General features: G+C 53.8%; 5 protein-coding genes across 5 annotated transcripts; 1 reads left to right on the top strand and 4 right to left on the bottom strand.

The window, feature by feature from the left end:
* Positions 1 to 2,843: 2,843 nt before the first annotated feature.
* EsH8_IV_001287 (NUDE protein) lies at positions 2,844 to 4,726 on the bottom strand (the record flags this gene model as incomplete). Its single annotated transcript, XM_083266177.1, has 2 exons — positions 2,844 to 4,412; positions 4,499 to 4,726. The coding sequence occupies 2 exons, from the start codon at positions 4,724 to 4,726 to the stop codon at positions 2,844 to 2,846; spliced, it is 1,797 nt and encodes a 598-aa protein (XP_083125072.1).
* A 2,681-nt stretch (positions 4,727 to 7,407) lies between these two features.
* On the bottom strand, positions 7,408 to 9,747 carry EsH8_IV_001286 (Six-hairpin glycosidase-like protein; the record flags this gene model as incomplete). Its single annotated transcript, XM_083266176.1, has 1 exon — positions 7,408 to 9,747. One exon carries the CDS (start codon positions 9,745 to 9,747, stop codon positions 7,408 to 7,410), a length of 2,340 nt encoding a protein of 779 aa, XP_083125071.1.
* Positions 9,748 to 10,580: 833 nt separating this feature from the next.
* Positions 10,581 to 12,285, top strand: EsH8_IV_001285 (general substrate transporter; the record flags this gene model as incomplete). The annotated part of the gene is made up of 2 exons (XM_083266175.1): positions 10,581 to 10,792; positions 10,866 to 12,285. The coding sequence occupies 2 exons, from the start codon at positions 10,581 to 10,583 to the stop codon at positions 12,283 to 12,285; spliced, it is 1,632 nt and encodes a 543-aa protein (XP_083125070.1).
* Positions 12,286 to 14,208: 1,923 nt separating this feature from the next.
* EsH8_IV_001284 (methyltransferase family protein) lies at positions 14,209 to 14,943 on the bottom strand (the record flags this gene model as incomplete). Its single annotated transcript, XM_083266174.1, has 1 exon — positions 14,209 to 14,943. One exon carries the CDS (start codon positions 14,941 to 14,943, stop codon positions 14,209 to 14,211), a length of 735 nt encoding a protein of 244 aa, XP_083125069.1.
* A 2,356-nt stretch (positions 14,944 to 17,299) lies between these two features.
* Positions 17,300 to 20,745, bottom strand: EsH8_IV_001283 (uncharacterized protein; the record flags this gene model as incomplete). Its single annotated transcript, XM_083266173.1, has 5 exons — positions 17,300 to 18,490; positions 19,401 to 19,526; positions 19,608 to 20,030; positions 20,088 to 20,096; positions 20,170 to 20,745. The coding sequence occupies 5 exons, from the start codon at positions 20,743 to 20,745 to the stop codon at positions 17,300 to 17,302; spliced, it is 2,325 nt and encodes a 774-aa protein (XP_083125068.1).
* Positions 20,746 to 21,487: the final 742 nt, after the last annotated feature.

Genomic DNA, 21,487 nt, shown 5'->3' with positions numbered 1-21,487 from the left:
CTCCTGGGGGGTGGGTTGCTGGACACCATTCCTACCCGCTGCCTACAAATACGTCCTGGGCCGTCCCCAGACACGGAGCTTGATGACCAGAGCTTGACTCTTTTTCTCTCCACATTCATGCGAACGTGCCGCATGGGAATGTGTCTGCTGCAGCACGGCAACCGGCGGCTGCATCGTGTCTCGAGCGCGAGCGGCTCTGACCGCCGGTCTTAGTTTGCATCGAGCGCTCGTCCGAACTGATCTTGCAGGTGCGTCCGTGACTGTAGTCGGCCGTTGTTGTGAGACCGCAGCTGCACGCCAACATTGGCCAAACGGCCCCGGCTTTGTCTGTTGCCTTGTCGTCCCTGATTCGAGGATCAGGTCGTGATCTGGCCCGGTCAACACCGAGACTCGGACGAAGTCCCCTCTCTCCCGTGTTTTACTCCCCACTCGTGCACTGCACATCGGGAATCACTGAACGTGGAGGCGGAATGCGCATCAGACAGGCCGTTTGGCCCTAGGGAAGCATGAGTTCCTTTATGGAACGGCCGGCCCGCTTAACATGACTTACATTGGACGTTGAGATGTGTGCATGGCCGGCCCCATCCATCCAGAGCCGCAATGAAACAGACAGTCAGGACCGAGGACGTGGTCCTGGGTTCCTGCATCCTGCCAAGCACTTGCCCTCGCTGGTTCGACATCGACCTTGCGTGAGGGGGAAGAGATACGTATAGGCTGTCGGGCTGGACAGACCTATTCTTAGAGCACCCCGAACACCGTTGCCTAGAGATGGATTGTTAGTCACGGTGTATGTAGACTCACCTTGTGCTTGCTATGGATGAAGGGTGCATAAACCAAGATTGTGTGTTATTGTCGATGAAAATGAGCATTTCCAATAACCAGATTCGTGACCATCAAGACACGGCCAGTTCCATGTGTAAAATACTCTGATCCATCTTCAAGAGGTGAGCAAGAAAGACTCGGTGTTTCTAGAGAATGATGATTGGATGAGCAAGGAAACATGCAAGCTGGGAGCCGTTCGTGGGGGGGGGGGGGGGGGCATGGCTCCTCGAGACACCGAGTAACACCTAGACGAAACACGGCTCTTACTCCCCACGTAGACCCGGTGATCTAATACATCTTCCACATGTACGTTGAAGAAATCAATGTGGCTATCCAAGCAATAAAATAAGAGGAGAAGCGGTGTTGCATGCGTCTTGCCGGCGTTGGTGACGAGGCTGTCGGGCTAGGCGCGGCTTCTTCCGCAGGGCAGGGAAGTCAGTCAACCTCGCGGTAGCTGCTAGAGAGGCAAAGGCCCGCCATATGGACCAAGATTTGGGTGTTTGCGGGTTATTATAGTCATTCATCTGTAGATAATTTCCAAAATAGAAGGATTGATTCGTCCCTTCCATCCTGTGGGCGTGGTCGTGGTCGTGAGTCCTCTCCTGGACTGCTGGGCCAAGAAAAATGGCTGCGTGCGCGATGAGGCAACTCTCACATCACCAGGCGTCGAAGGCGCTGAGGACAGCGCCAACGGCCTTACGGCCCTGCAAATTGTGTGTTTTACATGATTTACACTGTTTGGTTTCATAATCCGTTGAAATTTGATATTAGTTGAGCTTCCCTTGACCGCTGCTGAATTATATGCTTATTTTAAGCATGTTTTATATTCGTGTGATGACAACTTATAAATACTCAGCTAAAATATTTATTCAACCACATTCGTGATCTCTTATTATAATGGTAAATAAAATTGTAAAATGTCATATTCACTCTCAACAGCTCTGCCACTTCTATAAAGGTTAAATGGAATACTAGAAGATACTTCCAAACTCCATGCGCCTCTCCCACCAGCATGTACAACTTGGAAGGGTGAAGTACACCAGCCGCCGACGCACCGCACCTCTAACAACACCCCCCCCCCCCACCACTTCTACAATGTGTTGTAGGTGTAAATAGTTGGGTTCGGGGCCACAGTCACACGGGAATACAGAAATCCTTCTCCCCCTCCCCCGGACAGGCAGACGATCGCCGGCCCGCTGGATGACGGTACCCCCGTAGCACACGACATAATTCCAACGTCTGTTCGTTCGGCATTCACGAACAACAATGAGCCACCAGCGCGCATGGAGGCAAGACCCCAGGAGGAGTTCATGTGTTCGCAACACCATCAGGTAGACGGACCGGCCATCCCCTACCAGCCTCTCCCGGCTCCGAAAACGCCGACCAACGCCGAATCGGCGTCAACGACGGGGTCACGCGGGACCCCTCACCCGACGGCTTCTCCGAACACACAACGACAACCATGCTAAAGACGAGGGCGGGGCGAAGGGGCGCTAGACAGGACGGCTTTATTATCGAATGACCGTATACTGGCCAGAATCGCCATCTTGACCAACCAGAACTAGGCGCAAACCCACACACTCAGACGGCTCGCAATTCGGCGGCACCGTCACAGTCGCAACGAGTATCACGGTTCGGGGAATTATAGAATTGTAGTATATTCAGACCAGGTGTGGGTTTAACGGAAATGGGAGTTGGGAATAAGTGTGTGTAAAGGCCCGCTAAGCGCAATGAACCCCGGCACCGCCATGCTCCCGTCCAAAACTCATAATCATACCAACGCCCTGATGCAGTTTCCACGCCCGCCCCCGTAATCATCATAAGCAATCGACAAAGGAAAATGGTACGAGACTATCTGTCTCAATGAGAGAATAATGTAAATGTGGCTCGCTGTGCTCGCAGCAACTGCCTCCCCCGCCCGCCGCACATTGCACTGGGTGGGGGTCTAGTAATCAAAATCAACAATTCGCCTCCAGTGGTATCAGTTTCTGCCTTCGCTTGGACAATCTCCTCAAGTCTGCTCAATACGTCTCCTCTTCGACCAGGTCCTGGGTACCCATGACTGAATTTCTCATGCCTAGGCCCATCGAGCTTCGTCTCCCTGACATGCTGCTTCCGCTCTGACGTCGTGAGCTCGGCATCGGGATGTTGCTGGCGGGCGTCGGAATGCCGCTGACGGCAGTTTCCGATTCCAGGCGAGAAAATGTTCCTCGCCTGCTCGGGGTTCTGAATTCGCCGTTCTCGTCGGTCTCGTCAAAATCGATCCGACTGCTGATGCTGATGGAGCGCGTGTGCCCATGTAGGTTACCACCTAATGAGCTGCGGGGACGGCCCATCGTACGGCTCATGGGACGGGGTGGTGCCATCTCTGTGCGACTGGCCGGGCGGGCGTAAGTCGAGATGCTAGCCCGGGAACTTGGCCGGGATATTGTCGTCTCAGAGTCAAGGCCGCCGCCGGGGTTCCGGTTCGGCAGCGGGCCGAATGATAGACGGCTGACGCCCGATGTGCTCAGGCGAGGTACATGCTTAGATCTTGTGCTTGCAGAAAAGCTGGAGTTGGACGGCGTAGAGTCGTCGCCTCGTACGGATGATGCGGTGGAGCCCGTCGGGCGCTTGCGAGAACGGATAGTAACCGTCGAGGGCACGCTGTGGACTCCCTGTACCGACGATCGGGGGGATGCTCGAGGTGGTGTTGTGACGGGGGCCGGAAGCTTTGATCGTGCGTTGTGGACACGAGCTTCCAAACGCTGCATCTGAGCGGTGAGGGATCGGATGTGGGTGAGTGAGTTGTTGGCGGGCATGCGGTGAGAAGTGGCGCGGGGTGCAGTACGAGGGGCAGGTGTGCGACTCGTGGTACTTGTGCTCGAGAGCCGACTTCCGGCTGGTCGGCTGTTGACGGATGCGGTAAATGAGCGAGGCTTTGGGGTAATGCTGTGTTCGGTCGACGGGAGACGCGACTTGCGCGCGGCTGATGCCGGTGTTCTGGCGATCGGTTTGGCGGGGGTTTTGGCGGGGGTTTTGGCAATGGGCCTCTTCGGTATAGAAGCGGAGACATCGGACATGGGCGGAGACGGAGGCTCGCTGATCTGGGATGGTTTGGCGGCGGGGAGAGCTTCGGAGTCGGGCGGGGTCGACACCATGGGCGAGCTTGCCGTCGAGCCAGGCGAGGCGGCCATGGTCTTGTCGAAGATGGGAGATGAGAGGACGGAGAGGTCGGTGGAGATGGCGGACAGGTGGCGGGCCTCCTGCTTCTTGATCTTGTCTTGGAGTAGCTCGGCTTCGATCTTGAGGTCGGCAAGCTCCTCCCTTAGACGTTGCGCCTCGATGCGCAAAGTCTCTCGTTCCTGTTCGCCCAGCTTGATTTCCTCCTCCATCATGACTGCACGCTCGATGGCAACGTTGTACTTGGACTCGAGATCCTCGAGGGACGAGCTTGTGTTTCTTGCCTGCCGCTCAAAATCATCGTTGGCGACCTCGATGTCACGCAGCTTCAGCTGCATACTCCTGTTGGCATCGCGCAGAGTGGTAATCTCCTTCTCGAGTATGTTTTGGGCCGAGTTCGCCTCCTTCTTGGCTTGGTTGCATTTTGACTGTAGGTCGGAGTGAGTCAGCGGCGGACGTTTGGCAATGCATGTGCATGTGCGCCCAGGGATGGGAAGGGGGGATGGGCTCTCACCTTCCATTCCTCGACCTCGAACTTGAGGCTCTCGGCCTTTTCCTGGAGTTTGCGCTCCCTCTTCTCAGCCTGTTCGATATCCTTCTCCAGTTCCTTCTCCAGTTCCTTGCTCGACTCGCGGAACTCGGCCAGTTCTTCCTCGAGCGACTCGTATTGGGACTTGTACCAGGCCAGGGCGTCTGCCGAGTTGGTGGCCGCGCTGGGCGGCGACGATGGTGGCTCCGACATGGCTGTTGTTATTGTGACGTCGTCGCGATATGGTTAGGTGGGTGGCATGTGAAACTCGGCGGTTGTGGTGTGGGGAGGAGAGGGCGAAGGCGTGGTTGTCGCAACGGGTGCGGTCGCAAATAGGTGTGGTTGAAGGGATGATACAAAGGAAACTTGTAATATTGGATGGCAGTGATCGTAAAAAGAGTCGTTAAAAGCGTGCTGTAGAGTTGTCGTCGTCGTCAGCTCCATGATGTCCCAAAACCCGACGCGATCAGGAGAAATAGGGCAGACGGCATCGATCCAAGGAGGGCCACGTACCGACTCGAAGGTCTGATTTGGGTTGGGGGGTTGGGTGTGTCGTAAATATGTAAAGCGGAATGGACTAGCCCAAATGCTGCAAAGGAGGAGCCGAATAGAAGGGAAGAGTCGGTCGTCGCGTGGGCTGCTTGTCGTCGAATGGCGAAGACTTACCTGGCTTACCGGGAGTGTTGCGGGTTGTCGTCGTTGTCGTCGTCGTGTGTCGTAGTCGTCGTCGTCGGTGTCGAGATGTCGGCGGGAAAGAACGCGCGATGTCGGGACACTTCAGGGACTGGACTGGACAGGACCGACTAAGGGACTGCTGGGCATGGCTGGGACAGGAAAGGGAAAGGCCGGTGCAATGTTGATGGTCGGTCAGGCGTGTGGTGGTGTTGCTGTTGCGGGTTGCCCCCTGTCGCCCCTTGTCGTGGCAGTGCGCCAGGCCTGATCGGGCGTAGGACGCTACCACGGGCAACCCAAGGTGAGTGGCTGCGATGATTATGTAACAGTGGAAAAAGGGTGGCTTGACCAGTCACGGGGCGGGAAGGGGCCGTCGCGGTGGAGAAGGAGCCTTTTTTTGGATCGGGTGTCGATGGGGAGGAGCATGAAGAAGCCGGTACGTACCCCCCGTTGTTTCTGCGCCCTCTCCCTCTGCTGCGGGTTGGTTTTGGTGCGTGCCCCTCCTTCGTCATTTCCAGCACACCCGAAAGAGCGCAGCTTCAACCACCTTAATTATTTCTTCGCCCACGACACGTCAACGGCGAAGCTGTCCGAATCTGGCTGTCCATCGTGGATCCCGGATCCCTAAGCGGTACTCGGCTGCCCTACGACCCAAACCGCAAGCGCTTATCCCATGCGAATATAGACATACATCATCGCCGCCATTACCATCATCGTCATCACTAGCGACTGGCTTCTCTGGGAGGAGTAGAGCAGCGGCAGTGTCCGTCTCGAACTCTGCAGCGGACAAAGCAGCAACAACAACAACAAACAATAACAAAAACAACGGCATCGCCCATCCCCGTGTCTTGTCTCAGCCTCTCCCGTCTTCGTCAAATCAGAGCCCCCTCGAGCTGAATGCACGTCTTTGTTTTCTTGCCTTCTTCTGCAGACATGCAGCGAACTATGACGACGGACGACTGAGCGCGGCTTGCAGAACTCAGCGCCCAGCGTGCATGGCCATGGCCGCCCCCCAATAGCCAAGTGACCCCAAACTCAACCCATCCCAGTCCCCAGCCTGGGACGAAGACGGCTGCGAGCAGGCCGCTCCCGGGCTAACTTGACCGCCTACTCCGGGCCATCCCAAGTTTCGGTTCATGCAATGCACTGATACATCTCGGTTCATACTCCACCACCCACCCCGGCGGTGCTCCAGCCCTTTTTTTGTTGTTGTCTACACGACATTGCTTCCCGTCGTGCTGGTGCGGGTGCTGGTGCTCTGCGCATGCGTCGATCGAAGCCCAAGACCTCTCAGAGAGAAAACCAACAGGGCGGGAGGGGGAAGAAGGAAAGAAAGGAAAAGGTTCAGATGCGCTGCCACTGATTCAGACGCCAAAGCGCCAAGAGCCAGAATCCCATCCGCATGACGCAGATTAGCCTCAGTGTCATGCTCGACAGTCCAGATGGCGGCTCATCCACGCTGTCACACATGCTCTCATGCTCTCATGCAGCTGACCCCCAAATTTGCCGGCTTGCCGGCAAACTGATTAAGTCGCGCGGGAGATCCTCCCCAACAAGCAGGGAGCTCCGTTCGGCTGCCCCGCGCATCTTCCGTTGCCAATCTCTGTCCAACCCGATGATCATCGCATCCGTCGCAGATACAACAAGTCTTCGCCTCCGTCCTCATGTCGCTTCCGATCACCGGCCAATCGACACCGACCAGACGGACGGTCCAACCTCTCGGCAGACCCCGATCCAGTCACCCGCATCACCCATCGATCAAGTCGCAACCACGGCCCCTTGGCCGAAAAAAGCTCACGCACCGCCCGATGTTTCACCCCAACCGCTCGGAAGCGGTGGTCATGGTGCACGCTCTCGGGCCAGTTGCGCTCTGCAGCCAACGCCCACTATTTATGGCACTGAAATTTCGGCTCCGTCACGAAATAACGTGGGAAATTAGGGGTCCATGTGCGTGCCTCCTCTGAACTTTAGAGCCTCGAGCTTGCAAATCTCTTCGGCGCGAGTGTCCTTGATCCTCAAACACAGAGCCTCATAACCCGCTGCTGGGATCATGCTTCTGGCCAAAATGACTGCTGGGCAACTCCCCGTCAGATCCATGCTTGACAACAACGTAAGATGATGTAAACAATACAGGTGTTCAAGAATTTTTTTCCTAGTGCAATCTCAGCATCGGAGAACCTGGCAGCCAGGAGATGAGCAAGACTGCAGGACTATTGACAGATCTAGCCTCCTTCTACTTGGGGCTGGATATGATGCTTGGACATTGGCGCGCCGCCACGCAGTATTTTCCGCTGTCCACCGGGAAAAACAATTTGAGCCTCAGCATCCTTAGCGTCCGGGCTTTCCACCAACACTGGCTCGCCGATGCCACCGTCCCGCCATTTCAATGACACGAGCCACCCGCCCTTGGTTCGGACGCGTGAGAGCTCACCCTGAGGCCAGCGCTTCGGGCATGACGGCAATAGTCGAATTTCGACCACGTTCGGCTTCAATACATCTCGTAGGACACTCGATTGGACCAGACACTCGAGGATGCCGGCACATCCACCAAAGTTGCCGTCAATCTGGAACGGCGGATGGTTGTCGAGCATATTTGCCAACGTCGAGCTCTTGAGTAACAGGTCCATGTGTTGGCCGCAGCCTTCGGCGTCCAACAGTCTAGCATGGAGGTTCAGTAGCCATGCCCTGCTCCATCCTGTATGTCCACCGCCATGTGCCGCCCTTCGTTCAAGAACCCTCTTGGCCGCGGCCGCTAACTCTGGTGACCTCGCTGGGCTGATACCCTCCCCTGGGTAAAGCCCGAAGAGATGAGACACATGTCGATGGCCCGGCTCTAGCTCTTTGTAGTCTTTCAACCCCCATTCTTGAATCAAGCCATCGGCGTTGGTCGACAGCTCGGGCAGCTTTGTCAGAGCCTCCTCCACCTTGGCCCGCAATGGGTCAGTTCTGTCAAGGATATCGGTGCTCCAGATGAACTTCTCAAATGCGATCCGAACAATGGTCATATCGATAGCGGAGCCCTCGCAGAGTATACCGGCGTCGCCCGATTCTGATATGAACGTATTCTCTGGGGACAGCGAAGGGTTCGTAACCAGGTATTTACCACAAGCAGAAGGGATTAAGAAATCAAGAAGAAATAAGATGCAGCCCTCCAAAACTGCCGCTGCTCGTCTGTGGAGGTCCTCATCGTAATGATACTGCAGCATCTCGAACACGTCGATACATACCCAAACTCCTCCGAGGGGCCAGATGGTGGAAGGCATCCATCGGTCTTGAGGGTCCGTGTCTGCCCAGATGTCGGTATTGTGGTGCGCGCACCAGCCTCTGCACCCGTACATGGCTTCTGCCGTCTTCTTTCCCCGGATAGCCATCCGTTCCAATAGATCGAGGACGGGAACGGCGCATTCGACGAGGTTGCAGGGCCCTGCTGGCCAGTAGTTCATCTGGAGGTTGATATTGATGGTATACTTGCATCCCCATGGTGGTGCGAAGGAAGGGTTCCATATGCCTTGCAGGGTCGCAGGCAGCGCCTTGTCGGAGTTTCGGCTCGACGATATGAGCAAATACCTACCATAATTGTGGTACAAAGCAATCAAGCCGGGATCTCGTCCATGTTTGATCCTCTCATCCGTCGGAACATGACTGGCATCTGGCCACATTCGGAGCCCAGCCCGCCCAAAGAGGTTCTGGTAGTCGGTTTGATGACGATCAACCAACACGTTAAACGGGTTCGTCAAAGCAGCGAGAACGTCATTGCTGGCCGCCATTTCAGGGTCTGTTGTTCGATACGTTGTTTGAGCACCAATGGCAATTGTACAGGCTGACGATTTCACCACCAGGCAATTGCCAATGGCTTCCACGGACCCTTCAGCATCGTCGCAAGAGACTTTCAAGGTGATGGATAACCGGTTGCTGTTTCGACCACCTGGAGTCGCGTTCAGTATGATTTGCTCGCCCTTTGCTTCGATGCTGTCGAGAAATTCATTTGTCTCCCACTCTACCTCGCTAACTCGGTTAAGTCGCACCACGAAGCGCGTGGGCCCGGAGGCGGAAACCCTCATTACTAAAACATTGTCCGGGAAGCTGGCGATGGCATCTCGCCGGTAAGAGATCCCCCGGCAACGGTATTCGACGGTCGTTTGCGCTGTGTCAAGGCACAAGTATCGGCGATAGTCCGTCACGTCTTCGGCAGCATGGCCGAACTCGATGGTGCAAGTGCCCAGCGGCTCATAGTGTCGCATGCTCGCCGGCGTTGCGAAAAACGCCTCTCGCACCAGAGACTCGGCCTCGGCGTGCTTTTCATCGCGGATGAGTTGTCGGAGTATCGGTAGGTGGCGGAGCGCATCTTTTGGTGTTCTGTCCTGCGGGCCGCCGTACCAGACCGAGTCCTCATTCAACTGGATGAGCTCGGTCAAAGTTCGCCCATAAATCATTGCGCCTAGCCGCCCATTGCCGATTGGCAGGGCCTCAGACCATTCGGAGGCGGGGGACTGATAGTGGAGACGTGAGGACTGATGGTCCTGGTCGGAGCCGAGCCTCCCTGTGCCATCCAGGCGGGACATTGTCTTGGAACGACGCGCCGGTATGCCGGTGTCCGGATATGTCCAGCTCGAGGACGGTCTGGTTCTGCCTGGACCCTTGGCTACTTGGGGAATGGCAATCCTTCGATTGGCCAACTGAATGCTGGAGGACAAACTCTGTCCAGCTGGTGATCTGTCTAGCCGTCTGATGGCCTCTTTCAAAGACCGATGAAAGGTGAGCGGCACTAGATGATTTTAACCCCAGACAACCCACGAACGACCGGGGTAGAGGCTCGGCGTCGTATCATTTGAGGAAAATTGGCTCGGGAGTGTGGGGTAGTCGGCCGGCCGTCGCCTGGAGCCAATCATCACGGGTCAAAGCAAGCCGAAAATCCTCATCCCGCGTGGTGTGTGGCTGGTCTGATCGAACTGCAGGTCTACAACCGCCGGGCCAATCATGGGCAACCAAAGCCGCTGCCGGCTGGGGTTCCGTGTGGATCTGGAGGCATGCTCTGGAGGCGGATGGACGAAGACTGCAGTGGAGTTGGCTGGCACGTCTGCAAGGAGCATCTCATGCGAATCACATGGCCAGTTGGAGAGTCTGGGGATCGCATCCCTCCTCAGGATTCGAGACCCAACTGTCGGAAGGCCTCTCCGTGAGCACCAAGAGGGTAGCAATGCAGGACGAAAGTGCCACCCTCTGGTCCCAGAGCTGAGGTCGAGAAAGCTGTATATATTTGCCGTAGCGCCACTGCAACCTGATCCCACGGGCCCAGAAACTCGGGCTTCCAGTTTACCAGCGTTTCCTCTCGTTCCCTGACCGAGAGCCTACAACCCCCTCTTCTGCGCCCAGGCTACCATTGACTCCCGCCACCATGGCGCCGCGAGAAGAGGTCGACCACACCGTCATCTACCATGACGATGTGGCCGAGGCGAACAAGATCGGCGTTGCCGTCGATGAGGTTGCGGCGACCCGTATCTCAGAGACTGACTTGATGCGCAAGTCGGCCGCAGCCCTAACGATGCGATCCAAGACGGGCCTGTACATCATTGGCTACATGTTCGTCATGGGCTGCAACCAGGCAGGGTAAGCATTTAGTCTTCTTCCCCAGATGATACCGTCCATGATCTGAGGATGTAGCTAATGGGAATAATTGCAGTTACGGTGTCGACTGGGGTGTTATTAGCAGTATCAACTCGAACGACCGCTGGCACGAATATTATGGATTCGGTGATTCCGGCGTCATCATCTCCACGATCAACGCCCTGATGCAAATTGGCGGCTTCCTGGGCGCTCCGTTCCTCAGCTGCGCCGATGTCCTCGGCCGTCGCGGAATCAATTTCCTCGGAAACTTTCTTGTCGTCGTCGCTGCCATTATGCAGGCCATGGCCCCGAACCTGGCCTGTCTCATGGTCGGCCGTCTCGTCCTCGGCTTCGGCACGGCTCTCTGCACCGCACCCCAATACGTCGCCGAGGTCGCCCCCATCCACCTGCGTGGCCGCATCGTCGGTATCTTTGGCGCCTTCTTCCAGGTCGGTTCCATGATGATGATTGGCATCATGATGGGCTTGACCAAGTACGACAGCGACTGGCAGTGGCGCATTGCCTTCTTCATCCAGGGCGTCTTCCCCCTCATCGTCTGCCTCACAATCTACTTCCTCTGCCCGGAGTCTCCCCGTTTCCTCTACATGCGAGGCAAGAAGGACGAGGCCCGCCGCGTCATCGCGAGATACATGACGACGGACAACGACATCAACCACGAGATCGTTGACCTCATGATCCTCCAGATCGAGGAGTCCATCGAGACCACAAAGGCCGGCTTCCGCGCCACCTGGGACTTCCGCGTCTTCTTCACGCGCTCCGTCTGGTTCCGCACCCTTGTGCTCGCCGTCTACTCCATCTTCCAGCAGTGGAACGGCGGTGGAATCATTGGCTACTACCTCGCGCCCGCCCTGAAGACCATCGGCATCACGAAGCAGCTCGACCAGCTCGGCATCAACCTCGGCTCGACGTCAATCTACTTCGTCTTCACGCTGTTCGGCGCCTACATCATCGACTACTTCCGACGACGCACCCTCATCTTCGCCGGCCTGATCAGCATCATCGTCATGCAGATCGCCGTCACCATCACGAGCTGGCAGTACGACCTGGAGCCGAAGAAGACGACGGCCATTCTCACCGTGGTCTGGATCTACCTGTTCCAGGTCTGCAGCGCCAGCTTCATCGCCACGATGCATAACCTGTACCCCGTAGAGTTGTTGTCCCTGCCCCTCCGTGCCAAGGGCATGGGCCTGTTCGCCATGTTCCAGGCCATTGCCGCCGTCATCCACAACTACGGCATCGGCATCGGCGTCGGCAAGGTCGGCTACAAGATCTGGGCCGTGTACATTGTATACAACTTCATCCAGGTCTTCCTCAGCTACTTCATCTTCCCCGAGACGAGCAAGCTGAACCTTGAGGAGATCGACACCATCTTCGAGACGTCGGGCACCAAGCCCGTGAAGCTGAGCATCAAGATTGCCGATGCCAAGAGGGCCAAGGAGAAGCTCGACCGCCAGAATGGGGTGGAGCATCACTAGCAGAGCAGAACGCTTTTCTTTTTGCTGCGCGCCATCCTTGTGGCCTGCCGGGGTTCTGGCCGAAGCGTTTTGAGAGTTTGGCAGCGTGCGATTTTGTAGTTTTCATCAGGGCCTTGATATCCAAATATGATACGTCTTATGACTTTCCCTTTTATAAAAATAGGTTTTCACTGGATGTTGAAACCCTTGCTGAAACTTGCTTGTTCAATGTGACCGGACTTAGTACCGAGAAGACCTCAGCTAGTTGACAACCTTGTTGAGGGAAGGAAAAAAGGTCTTGCCTTCATAACGGTATTGTTCTGCACTGATGTATGGCATGGAATATCCAGGATGACTGGCTATGATCTCCAGCTCTAACAGCTGGGCCGGTCACTGCAGTACCGGTAACTGTTTCTAGCAATGGTTTTTAGATGAAGCAAGTCAAACGCGAGGTTGTTGATTGTCCACGGATGGGGAATGGTAGTGCTCCCTATTGTGGTTGACCGTTGTTGGCTGCACCAATGATCACTTGCATCCACGGTCATCATATCGACTGAAGAATAAGTTAAGGACAGAATCTTGACATCAATGTGCCTGGGCGACTCCAGAGACTTCGTGGCGCGACCCAGATCACCACATGAAGCAAACTGAAGAGAAAAAAGAAAACCCAAAAGATGGAGCCCGTAATGGACTCTTTCGAATGTGACAAGAGTGGGATTCGAACCCACGCCTATTACTAGACTAGCACCTGAAGCTAGCGCCTTAGACCGCTCGGCCATCTTGCCTTCGTTGTTGATGATTTCGATATCGTGAGAGGCTCAAGACATGTTGGCGTGGGGGGGTGGGCAGGCGGGCGGTGCCCTAGGTGGGGAATCCTGCAACTCGGATCCCGTGGATTGGTTGAGTCGGGTCCATTCGGGTTGTGGAACTCCATCGACTCAACGCATACTATGGTAGAGTTTATTCCTCGAGTCGGGGTACATAGAAGATAATTTCGCCTTGTTGGGGAAATTAGCGGGAGGCTCGAGTCAGTCAAGGTGGTATACTTTAGATGAGTAAGTTGCTAGTAGGGAACAACCCCTAACCCCTATTTCTTGCCCTTCTTTGAAGGAGGATATCGTCTGTTCGGAAACGATCGTTAACTCGCGAGGAGGGAGATTTGGAGGGCTGCCATTAGAATACCCTTGCAAAAAGTCACTATTTGCGGGAGCCCTTTATTGGACGGCGAAAGCTGTGTTGGTTGGGGTTGCCGCCACATCCCCGTCCACATGCCGCTTGGCATGCAACGCTTCTCACCAACACTTTTTAGGCCTAGCATCGCCAACTTGATAACGAGCTGACCAATCTGATAAGTCGAAGCTCACTAAAGATCCCATTACTGGAGGTTGCCGCGCCTGATGGGCATGGCAGAGCCACGCTGGTGTAACGGGACATTCGAGATAGCCCGTTAAAACATGCGGGTTCTATACTCAAATCGAATTGCATGAGTCCAGCACTGACGGCGATGAACCATATCGTTCAGGGTCTTGAGAGTTAACTAACCAGAGACTTCATGTGCGTTTCAATCCAAGGCACTCCTGCTGAGTTGACTTGTTAGCTTCTTAGATGAATCGTTGTCAGGTCCATCAAAGGGCATACGGTTCCTCATTCTGCAACTCTGCGCGTGCAATTGGCATGGTACACAGGAAATAAATAGCGTTTGGCAGGGCACGGCGAGGTTAAAAAGTAATCATGGAGCAAGGCATCCAAATTCTGCAGTCTCAAGATTTCTTTGAATAATAAAACAGCTTGATCCATCTATTCTAAGCCCGGAGGGTTTTGTCAAAACAAACGCGGTTCAAATACTGAACCCCCAAGTCAAATAACTCAACCTTGACCACGGTACATGATGCGTCCAAAAAAGACTCAACATTGCAAAAAAGCCGCCTGCTCATAGCTGCATGCTTAAAACACGCCGGGAATAAACCTTGCCGTTGAAGCATGCCACCGCTCCCACTTCTCACCAAACTCCGCCCGCAGCATGTGCTCTTCTTCACGAACCCTCGTCCACACCCCCGACAGGAACACGGAGCATGCGGCGGGGGCCAGGAGCCACTCAAGAGCCCGCAGAGAGCGGTAATATTCGGGCGATATCCAGCAGCCCAGTACCCCGTCGAGCCTAGCCAGCAGCGCCACGTTGGACAATACCACGATCACCACCCCGGTGTAACTTGGGTGCTGCACGTGGCCGTAGATGCCAGTGGTCTTGAGCTGGTCCGGCTTCGTGAGCTGAAACGTGAAGTTCTTGCCGAGCGAGCGGTACGGGCCGAGACGGAGGGGTATACCGGCGAGGAAGAGGAAGCCCAGGGGGACGAGCGTTGAAAACGACCAGGTTACAAGGGAGGCGCTCAGCTCGTTCTCGGCGCCGTGGCGGAGGATCGATGGCGGGATGTCCGGGTAGCAGAACGCGAGGGCAGCAAGGTGCAGAGACAGTAGTGCCACGGGCACCAGTACAAACTTTGGCGTGTGCTTGTGAGTGAGATTCAGCCAGCGGATGGAGTCTGCGTGCTGGGCTTGTGGATGTTGCACAGAGTCGCCGGGCTGTTTGGGGGGTTCGGGGTTGGGATTCTTAAGCGCAAGGTAGGTCCCGACGGTGGAAGCCAAAATCGCGACCGAAAGGCATGCCTGAGACGAGAACATTGTGGAGAAATGCGCGCGTCTCTGCTGGCTGAAGATGAGATGGAGTTGGCTGGTGCAAGTGAGTGGGTTGGAATATGCGACGGGAGGTATCGCGACTGGATGCGGCGTGACCTGTATTGGTGGCAAAAGCACGGTCCACTTATACCAGCGGGTACTTGCGGCGGCGCAGGATCAACGCAAACCGCAAGGTATCTCTGGTATGCTGGGCGCTTTTTGTACTACTTCATGTGCTGTATCTTGGGATATTGCCATGATGTGATCTAAGTTTAAGAAATCAAAAGTGAGCGTTTCATCAGCTTAATAACATTCTGATAGAGATACCCAAATATTTTCCAAGTTCTTCGAATTTGGTCGATGTCCCGCCGACTAGGTAGGCATGGGGCAAGAGAGCAAGTTAGTGCCGGGATGAACTCATTCAAAAATCAAGGTATCTCATATCCAACTGTGATTTTGAACTATGTACAGGGAAATGGAATTGATCTGGACCTCGTGCACAGCACTCATTGTAAGTTGGTGTGGTAGCACATGATATTTGAGACTCATTCAATTACAGTATGGCTCCAGCACTAGTCCAGCTGTTACGGGAGTTCATACAGTCAGAAGGGGTTTGAAGCTATTGGTAGGCAGTATTAATAGCGCATGATCGACTTCGGTCAGATGTATACTCGTCTGATTGGTACCAGGCACAGACTTTTGCACTTGCTGGACTAGAACAAGCCGTACGACTAGCTACTGGAAATGCCGTTCAATTGATGAACCCCTTTTGTCAATAGGCTTTTATTCTGCAGTCTGAAAACTGCGTCTTTATTCGAATTTGTTGTACTCCAAAAGGACTGGGATTTATGTGCTGCGCAATTCCTTCGATATCTTGCAAGGACTTTTCGTGTGGCGAAGGCGATAGCCAGCTCCGGCGGCAATTTTGCACCGCCAAGGCAGAGCGCTGCAAACCACCGTCATCTTCTTGGCACCGGAACTTAGAGTGGCTTCTCTTTGACGCCCCGTGGGATGCAAATATGGAGATCTAGCGCGACCAAGATTCTTGGCATCTCAAGTGGCTAGCGATCCGCGCACAATGCTTCTTGGTAAGACTGAGAAAGGGTCATGGTCTGCTCAAGTGTAAGCTGAGGCGCAATATGGTTTGTGACATTCCTCAGATTTAAACTTATTTCAAAGGGGTTCTTGATTGATTGATGGCTACGCGCTTATTCTGCTGACATGGTCGGCTTCATTCTGTGTCGTCACTGGCATGTTGCTTAACCTACCACACATTACCACCACATGTAAGGTTGTTGATGTTGGGGATTCATGCGTAACTGAGTCGTTGGATGGCCGATCGTTCTTTGCTGACTGTATTGAATATTCGATAACTTCACCAAGGCTTTGTTAAGCTCTGCAGGTGAAGTCGAGAGTGCGAATGGAATACAAAGGCTCAGTAGGTTGGCTGCGAGCATAGTACTCGACACTTGTAACCACGCCTGTATGTGCATAGGTTGCATGGTCTCTTGATCATGTTCCATCAACAGGATTATATAGAACAGGAGCTAATATAAACGTCACTCAGGCTGATACGTCAATCAAGAAGGCCGGGGGAACAGGACTGTGTATCTCAGCCCACTAAGAACTGGCTAAGACTCGCGGCAAGGGAGACGCGTAGGTGAAATGTCGCGCCATGCTGCGATGACTTAGAAGCCTAGCTTCAACTCCCGGCTCCAGCTTGGGGTCAAACAAGGTTAGCCACCATGATGTCATTTTCTTGTCTCACCATTCTTGTTTCCTTCTTCTTTGGGAAATAACATGTACTCGAAATAATCGCAATTGAGACGATCTTGAACTTAATACTTACTGTGGTGTCAATCGATCCTCCAGTGTCCAGTTCTCACGTTTAGCAATGATGTGACTTGACAACCCCGTTAGAATCTACGAACGCCACTACGTGCTTCAGGTGCGGCCGGATCACCCGCCGCCCTAAGGTCGCGCAATCCGGGGTAAGCAGGGTGAGCAGGGTGAGCAGGGTGAATCGGGCATCTTTGCATAGCCCCTAGGGCGCGCTCGGGATTATGGTTCCGCCCTTTCCACACGCTGCTTTAGGACCGTCAATCTGACAGTTGGCTCCATGGTTCTCTGCTAACACGTTCGACAAGACCCGCAAAGCTTGTTAGTCCCGTAATCATAAGGTAAATCCCATCAGAGCCTCGAGAAGGCTTGTCCCGTAATGGCTATGTGACGCGGCTCTAGCACCAAAAAGGCAGGCGAGATACGGTAATGTGTACATAAACTGGTATTTATACTAAGACTTGAAGACACAATATCAGAGACGCTAAGACACCTAGGCCACTACCAAAAACAGTCTGGTTCCTCAAATCCCGTCGAGACCAAGCCCTTCGCCCTCAACGACTACAGAAGTCTGTATTCCAGCAACCTTAGCCAGTATCAACATCACGGACCGAAGGTTGCGCAGTGCTGCTCTTGGGTGGTCTCGCATGAGGTTGTCGCAGTAGCTTTGAAGTAGTTCAATGCACTCTCGTAAGTGAGCTTCAATCGTCAGTTCGGATGCGAAAACGTATTTTCCGTAGTCGACGCGGACGCTATGCAGTCTCTCCGTGATATGAACTGGGAAATCGGTGCTCGATTCGCTTAGTTGGTGGTCCTGGCCGGGGTATGAGATCTGAATGGCAGTCTCGTCGATCGGCGAGGCAGCTTTCGCGACTTTTTTGAGCATCGCTTCAAGTCGGGAGATGGCAGAGACGTAGTTCTCCTTGGAAATGTCTTCAAAGACACCGGCCATTTGCCTCGAAAGGCCATTCACAGTGTCTTTCGTTAACCAGAGACAATGGCGTGGCTCAGTGACCACATCCATCCCGATTCCTTCTGCGATAACCTGGGAATGCTGCAAGTAGATACGTGGGGCGAATCGTGGGAGGCTGAAATTGAGATGTTCCGGGAGCTGAGACATGCTGCGGATGACTGGCACAGCTGTCCCAAATAATTCGCGCTTAGAGTCTGTGGCAATGGGCGAATATAAGATGGCGTTGAGTCCACTTTCAAGGCCGCCCTTGATGTCGGAGTCCACAGAATCACCTATCATGTAGCTTTTCTGAGGCGACGCCCCCAAGCTCTCAATTGCCAGACGGAATAGTTTGGTGTTGGGCTTGCAACAACCTGCTTCTTCTGAGGTGATGATCTTATCGACAAGGTGATGCACTCCGATGGCTTCCGCCTTCTCCAACTGATCCTTGAGTTGACCATTGGTAACAATCGCAAGTTGGAAGCCATTCTCGCGTAGGCGTATCAGCATCTCAACACTATCCGGCGTCGCCCTTCGATGATTCCGGTATGCTGGTTTGTAGATATTCCGGAACTCAATGATCTGCTTGTGATCTGGCTCTGGGAGCCCAATCTCACCGAAAAACAAGCGAACCTTCTTGAAGTCTGCCTCTTTGTAAGTGATTTCGTTCCGGAGATACTCGTCGTAGGCCTTCTGAAGTGACTTGTTGTACTTGGAAATAAGGTCTTGGGGATTATGCGTTTCGAGACTGTCGTAGCTTGCCTGGATGGACGCGATAGCGGATCTCAGGGAATGGTAGTGATCAAAAAGTGTGTTATCCAAGTCGAACAACACTGCGCCACTTTTGTGTTGGATTGACTCCATGATCCAAAGCCCACACACCAGTGCTGTGTTGTGCTGTGTGTGTGTGTATGTGTGTGTGGGTGTATGTAACGAGAGGTTGCAGTCACGAGAATAGGGAAGAGTGAATAAGAGAGGGGAGACAAAACAGGAAAAGAGGCAGTCACAAGGAAGGAGAGAGGGAAAGGGCGGAAGAAGGAGAAAAATGTGAGTCAAGGAGAAAGCTTGCTAACCAGCAAGGTATACACAAAGTATCAGTATCTAACCGTATTCTTTTACTGCGTCAAGAAAGGTTGCAACGGCTGCGACTGTCCGGCTAGTTAAATCTCAGCCATGTGCTGGATTTATGCTGAGCTGCAGATTGAGGCCACTTGGACGTCCTGTTATCAGGATGGATCTGAAAGCTTCAATCTGGGATTCACAACATGAACATGAAAGGGTGTGATTGCTTTATAAATTCAATGATACTGCATACCTTTTCTGTTTAGTTTAATAAACTTAAGGAGACATTTCCTGGTATCTAGAATACATGATCAATAATGCTTTACACGTACTAAATGATTGCAAGTAAATCGGCACCCCGTCTCCTTCATATCACATTGAACTGACTTCATAAATTCTGAGTTGGAAGTATTTCATGATGTGACATACGGTTTATCCGTAGCCGGAGCTGGAGCCCCATCCAACTCTATTATTCTATCGTTGACAGTGATGACAGAGCGTAAGGAGCTCTGCGACCACTTGTTGAACGCCTATCTATAAATCATAAAAGCAAAATATCTCCCCCACTTGAAGCAAGGCTTCCAGGCTCAGCTACGCGCGGTGATTATACCTCCTGCACAACTGTCACTGCTGGACCCTCAATCTTCTTGACTTTTCGACCCTCCCACCATGACAAAATGCCGGCGAACATGGCGACGCCGCAGCCTAGGGCAATAAAGGTACCAGTAGCCCATGACTAAGCTCGGATGTTAGCTTGGTTGCATCTTGACTTTGAAGAAGAGGGGAGATCTAGCATGAACAGTGTTGGGCCACTTACAGGTCGGTCAAGTCGGTTATAACCCCACATGAAGTAACACAAGACAGCTTGCAAGAACGTGTTAAGGACCATCATCCAGATGGTGAACCCAAGCTTCCAAAGCGCCGTGGGCGGCGCCACCTGGCCTGTAAACGTTTCGAGCTCCTTCTCGTTCTCGACAGCCCACGCAGGCGGCCGGAACCAACCCTTGTTCTGCTCGGCGAGCTTACGCATGGCAGCCTGGTTTTTGAAGTTGACGGCCCGCACATAGTAATAAAGGTCGCGGAACCGCCAGGGTGCTAGGCCGAAGCCTGTCACGCAGAAGAGGGCGTTGAGGATCTGGCTGGAGATCTCGAGCCACTTTTTCCGGGGGGAGTTGTCATCATCAGCGGTGGGGTAGTTCATTGCTGGGGCGGCTTTCAGAAGCAGGAAGAAGAGCATGGCCTGTTGTAGTGAGTCAGCGTCTTGAGGTCAGCAAGCATTTTTTCATGTTGAACTTACTCCCCAAGCCTAGATTGTTTGTGTCGTCAGTAAATTATCGTCTTTCAACGTTTGCAACAGAAGAGCATTGGAAAAAACTCACAACAATATTCAAACAGTAGATGGTAATGAGGAATCCGGACGGCGTGAGGAAGAATTTCCAAAATGCTTTCAACCCATTTGCAATCGTGGTTTTCCATGGCGCCTTTTCTTTTGCCATGTGCTTCTCGTACAAACTCTGTCTTCGCCGGAATTGCTGTCCTTCGCTTGGGAGAAGACTTTCACGCGTGCCCAATGGGATTTCTTCCGTGGTACCGGCCAATACACGAGACTCGTCAGTCTCATGAATGTTCTCGGCCTTGTCGTTGAAGACATTGCGAAACGCTGGCTGTCCGTCATTGCCGAAAGTCGATGCTCTTCTCCCGGTGTTGGACCTGATGAGCGCTAGGTCACCGTCGGGCTCCTGAACAGCGAAGCGCGCGGAGTGGCCCTGCGCCGTGAATGCAATGTTGTCGCCGCCAGACTCGGGATCGCGAAGTTCAGTGAGATTGGGCGCCTGAGCGATTGCTGTGCCGGCGGCCTGCCACACGCCCAATTGAGGGTTCGCGTTGATGATCGAGAGCGATGCGCCCCTGACGCGACCGACGATGCCGGCATTATCGGCGGATGGCTCGGCCATGGCTGAGGAGGGCTTCCTGGCTCTTTTGACTTTTTTGGAGAGTCGGGTGCGGCGGAAAGCTCATTAGATGCGAATGGGCGCGCAGGATGTTGTGCGACAGACTGTCGGCGACTAGTTCGCGCCGGTGAAGGGAACTTTGGTTAATGCGAGACAGGTCGCAGGTCGAAAGCGGTCAGGTTGATGTATGGTCAAGCATAGCCACTGGCCTTCTCCGGAATGTCCATCACGAGAGGTCAGCAGAAAACAACAATCACGTGGGGGGTGCTATCCGCGTATTAAGTACGATATCCGCGAATAGCTTGTCAACAGAAAAGTTTAATTGCTGCCTATCCTGGCAGTGCTAATCCTAGATTACTGAGCCCCAGGGGATGCCGTGATTAGTTAGTTCACTCGCTCCGCACTCCCAGTACGTCCCCGCTGTTTCTTTTCCCTAAACCGGCTTGGCGAGACTTTCTCATCTTAAACTACTTAGTCAGACACTACCGCGCCTCTAGGGGCCCTGAGTCACGGGCTTTCATGTTCTCTTATTTGGAAACATTTTCAGTGCCTTTTTTCGTTGCGTTCTGAATGTATGGACAGTAACGCAGGCAACAAGAGAGGCTGGCACTATCAACACGGGAACAGCGGAAGCAGCTGCAGACAGCCCAATCTTGGGTCATGAAGGTACAGAAGTCGACGTACCTACCTATCTGTAAGAATGCACCGGCAGTGCCCAACGGAATTTCACATAACAGGCCTCATT

This window comes from Colletotrichum jinshuiense, chromosome 4, assembly GCF_051148585.1.
Source record: "Colletotrichum jinshuiense chromosome 4, complete sequence".
Taxonomy (NCBI): Eukaryota; Fungi; Ascomycota; class Sordariomycetes; order Glomerellales; family Glomerellaceae; genus Colletotrichum; species Colletotrichum jinshuiense.
This window is presented reverse-complemented; position numbering and strand designations above follow the sequence as displayed.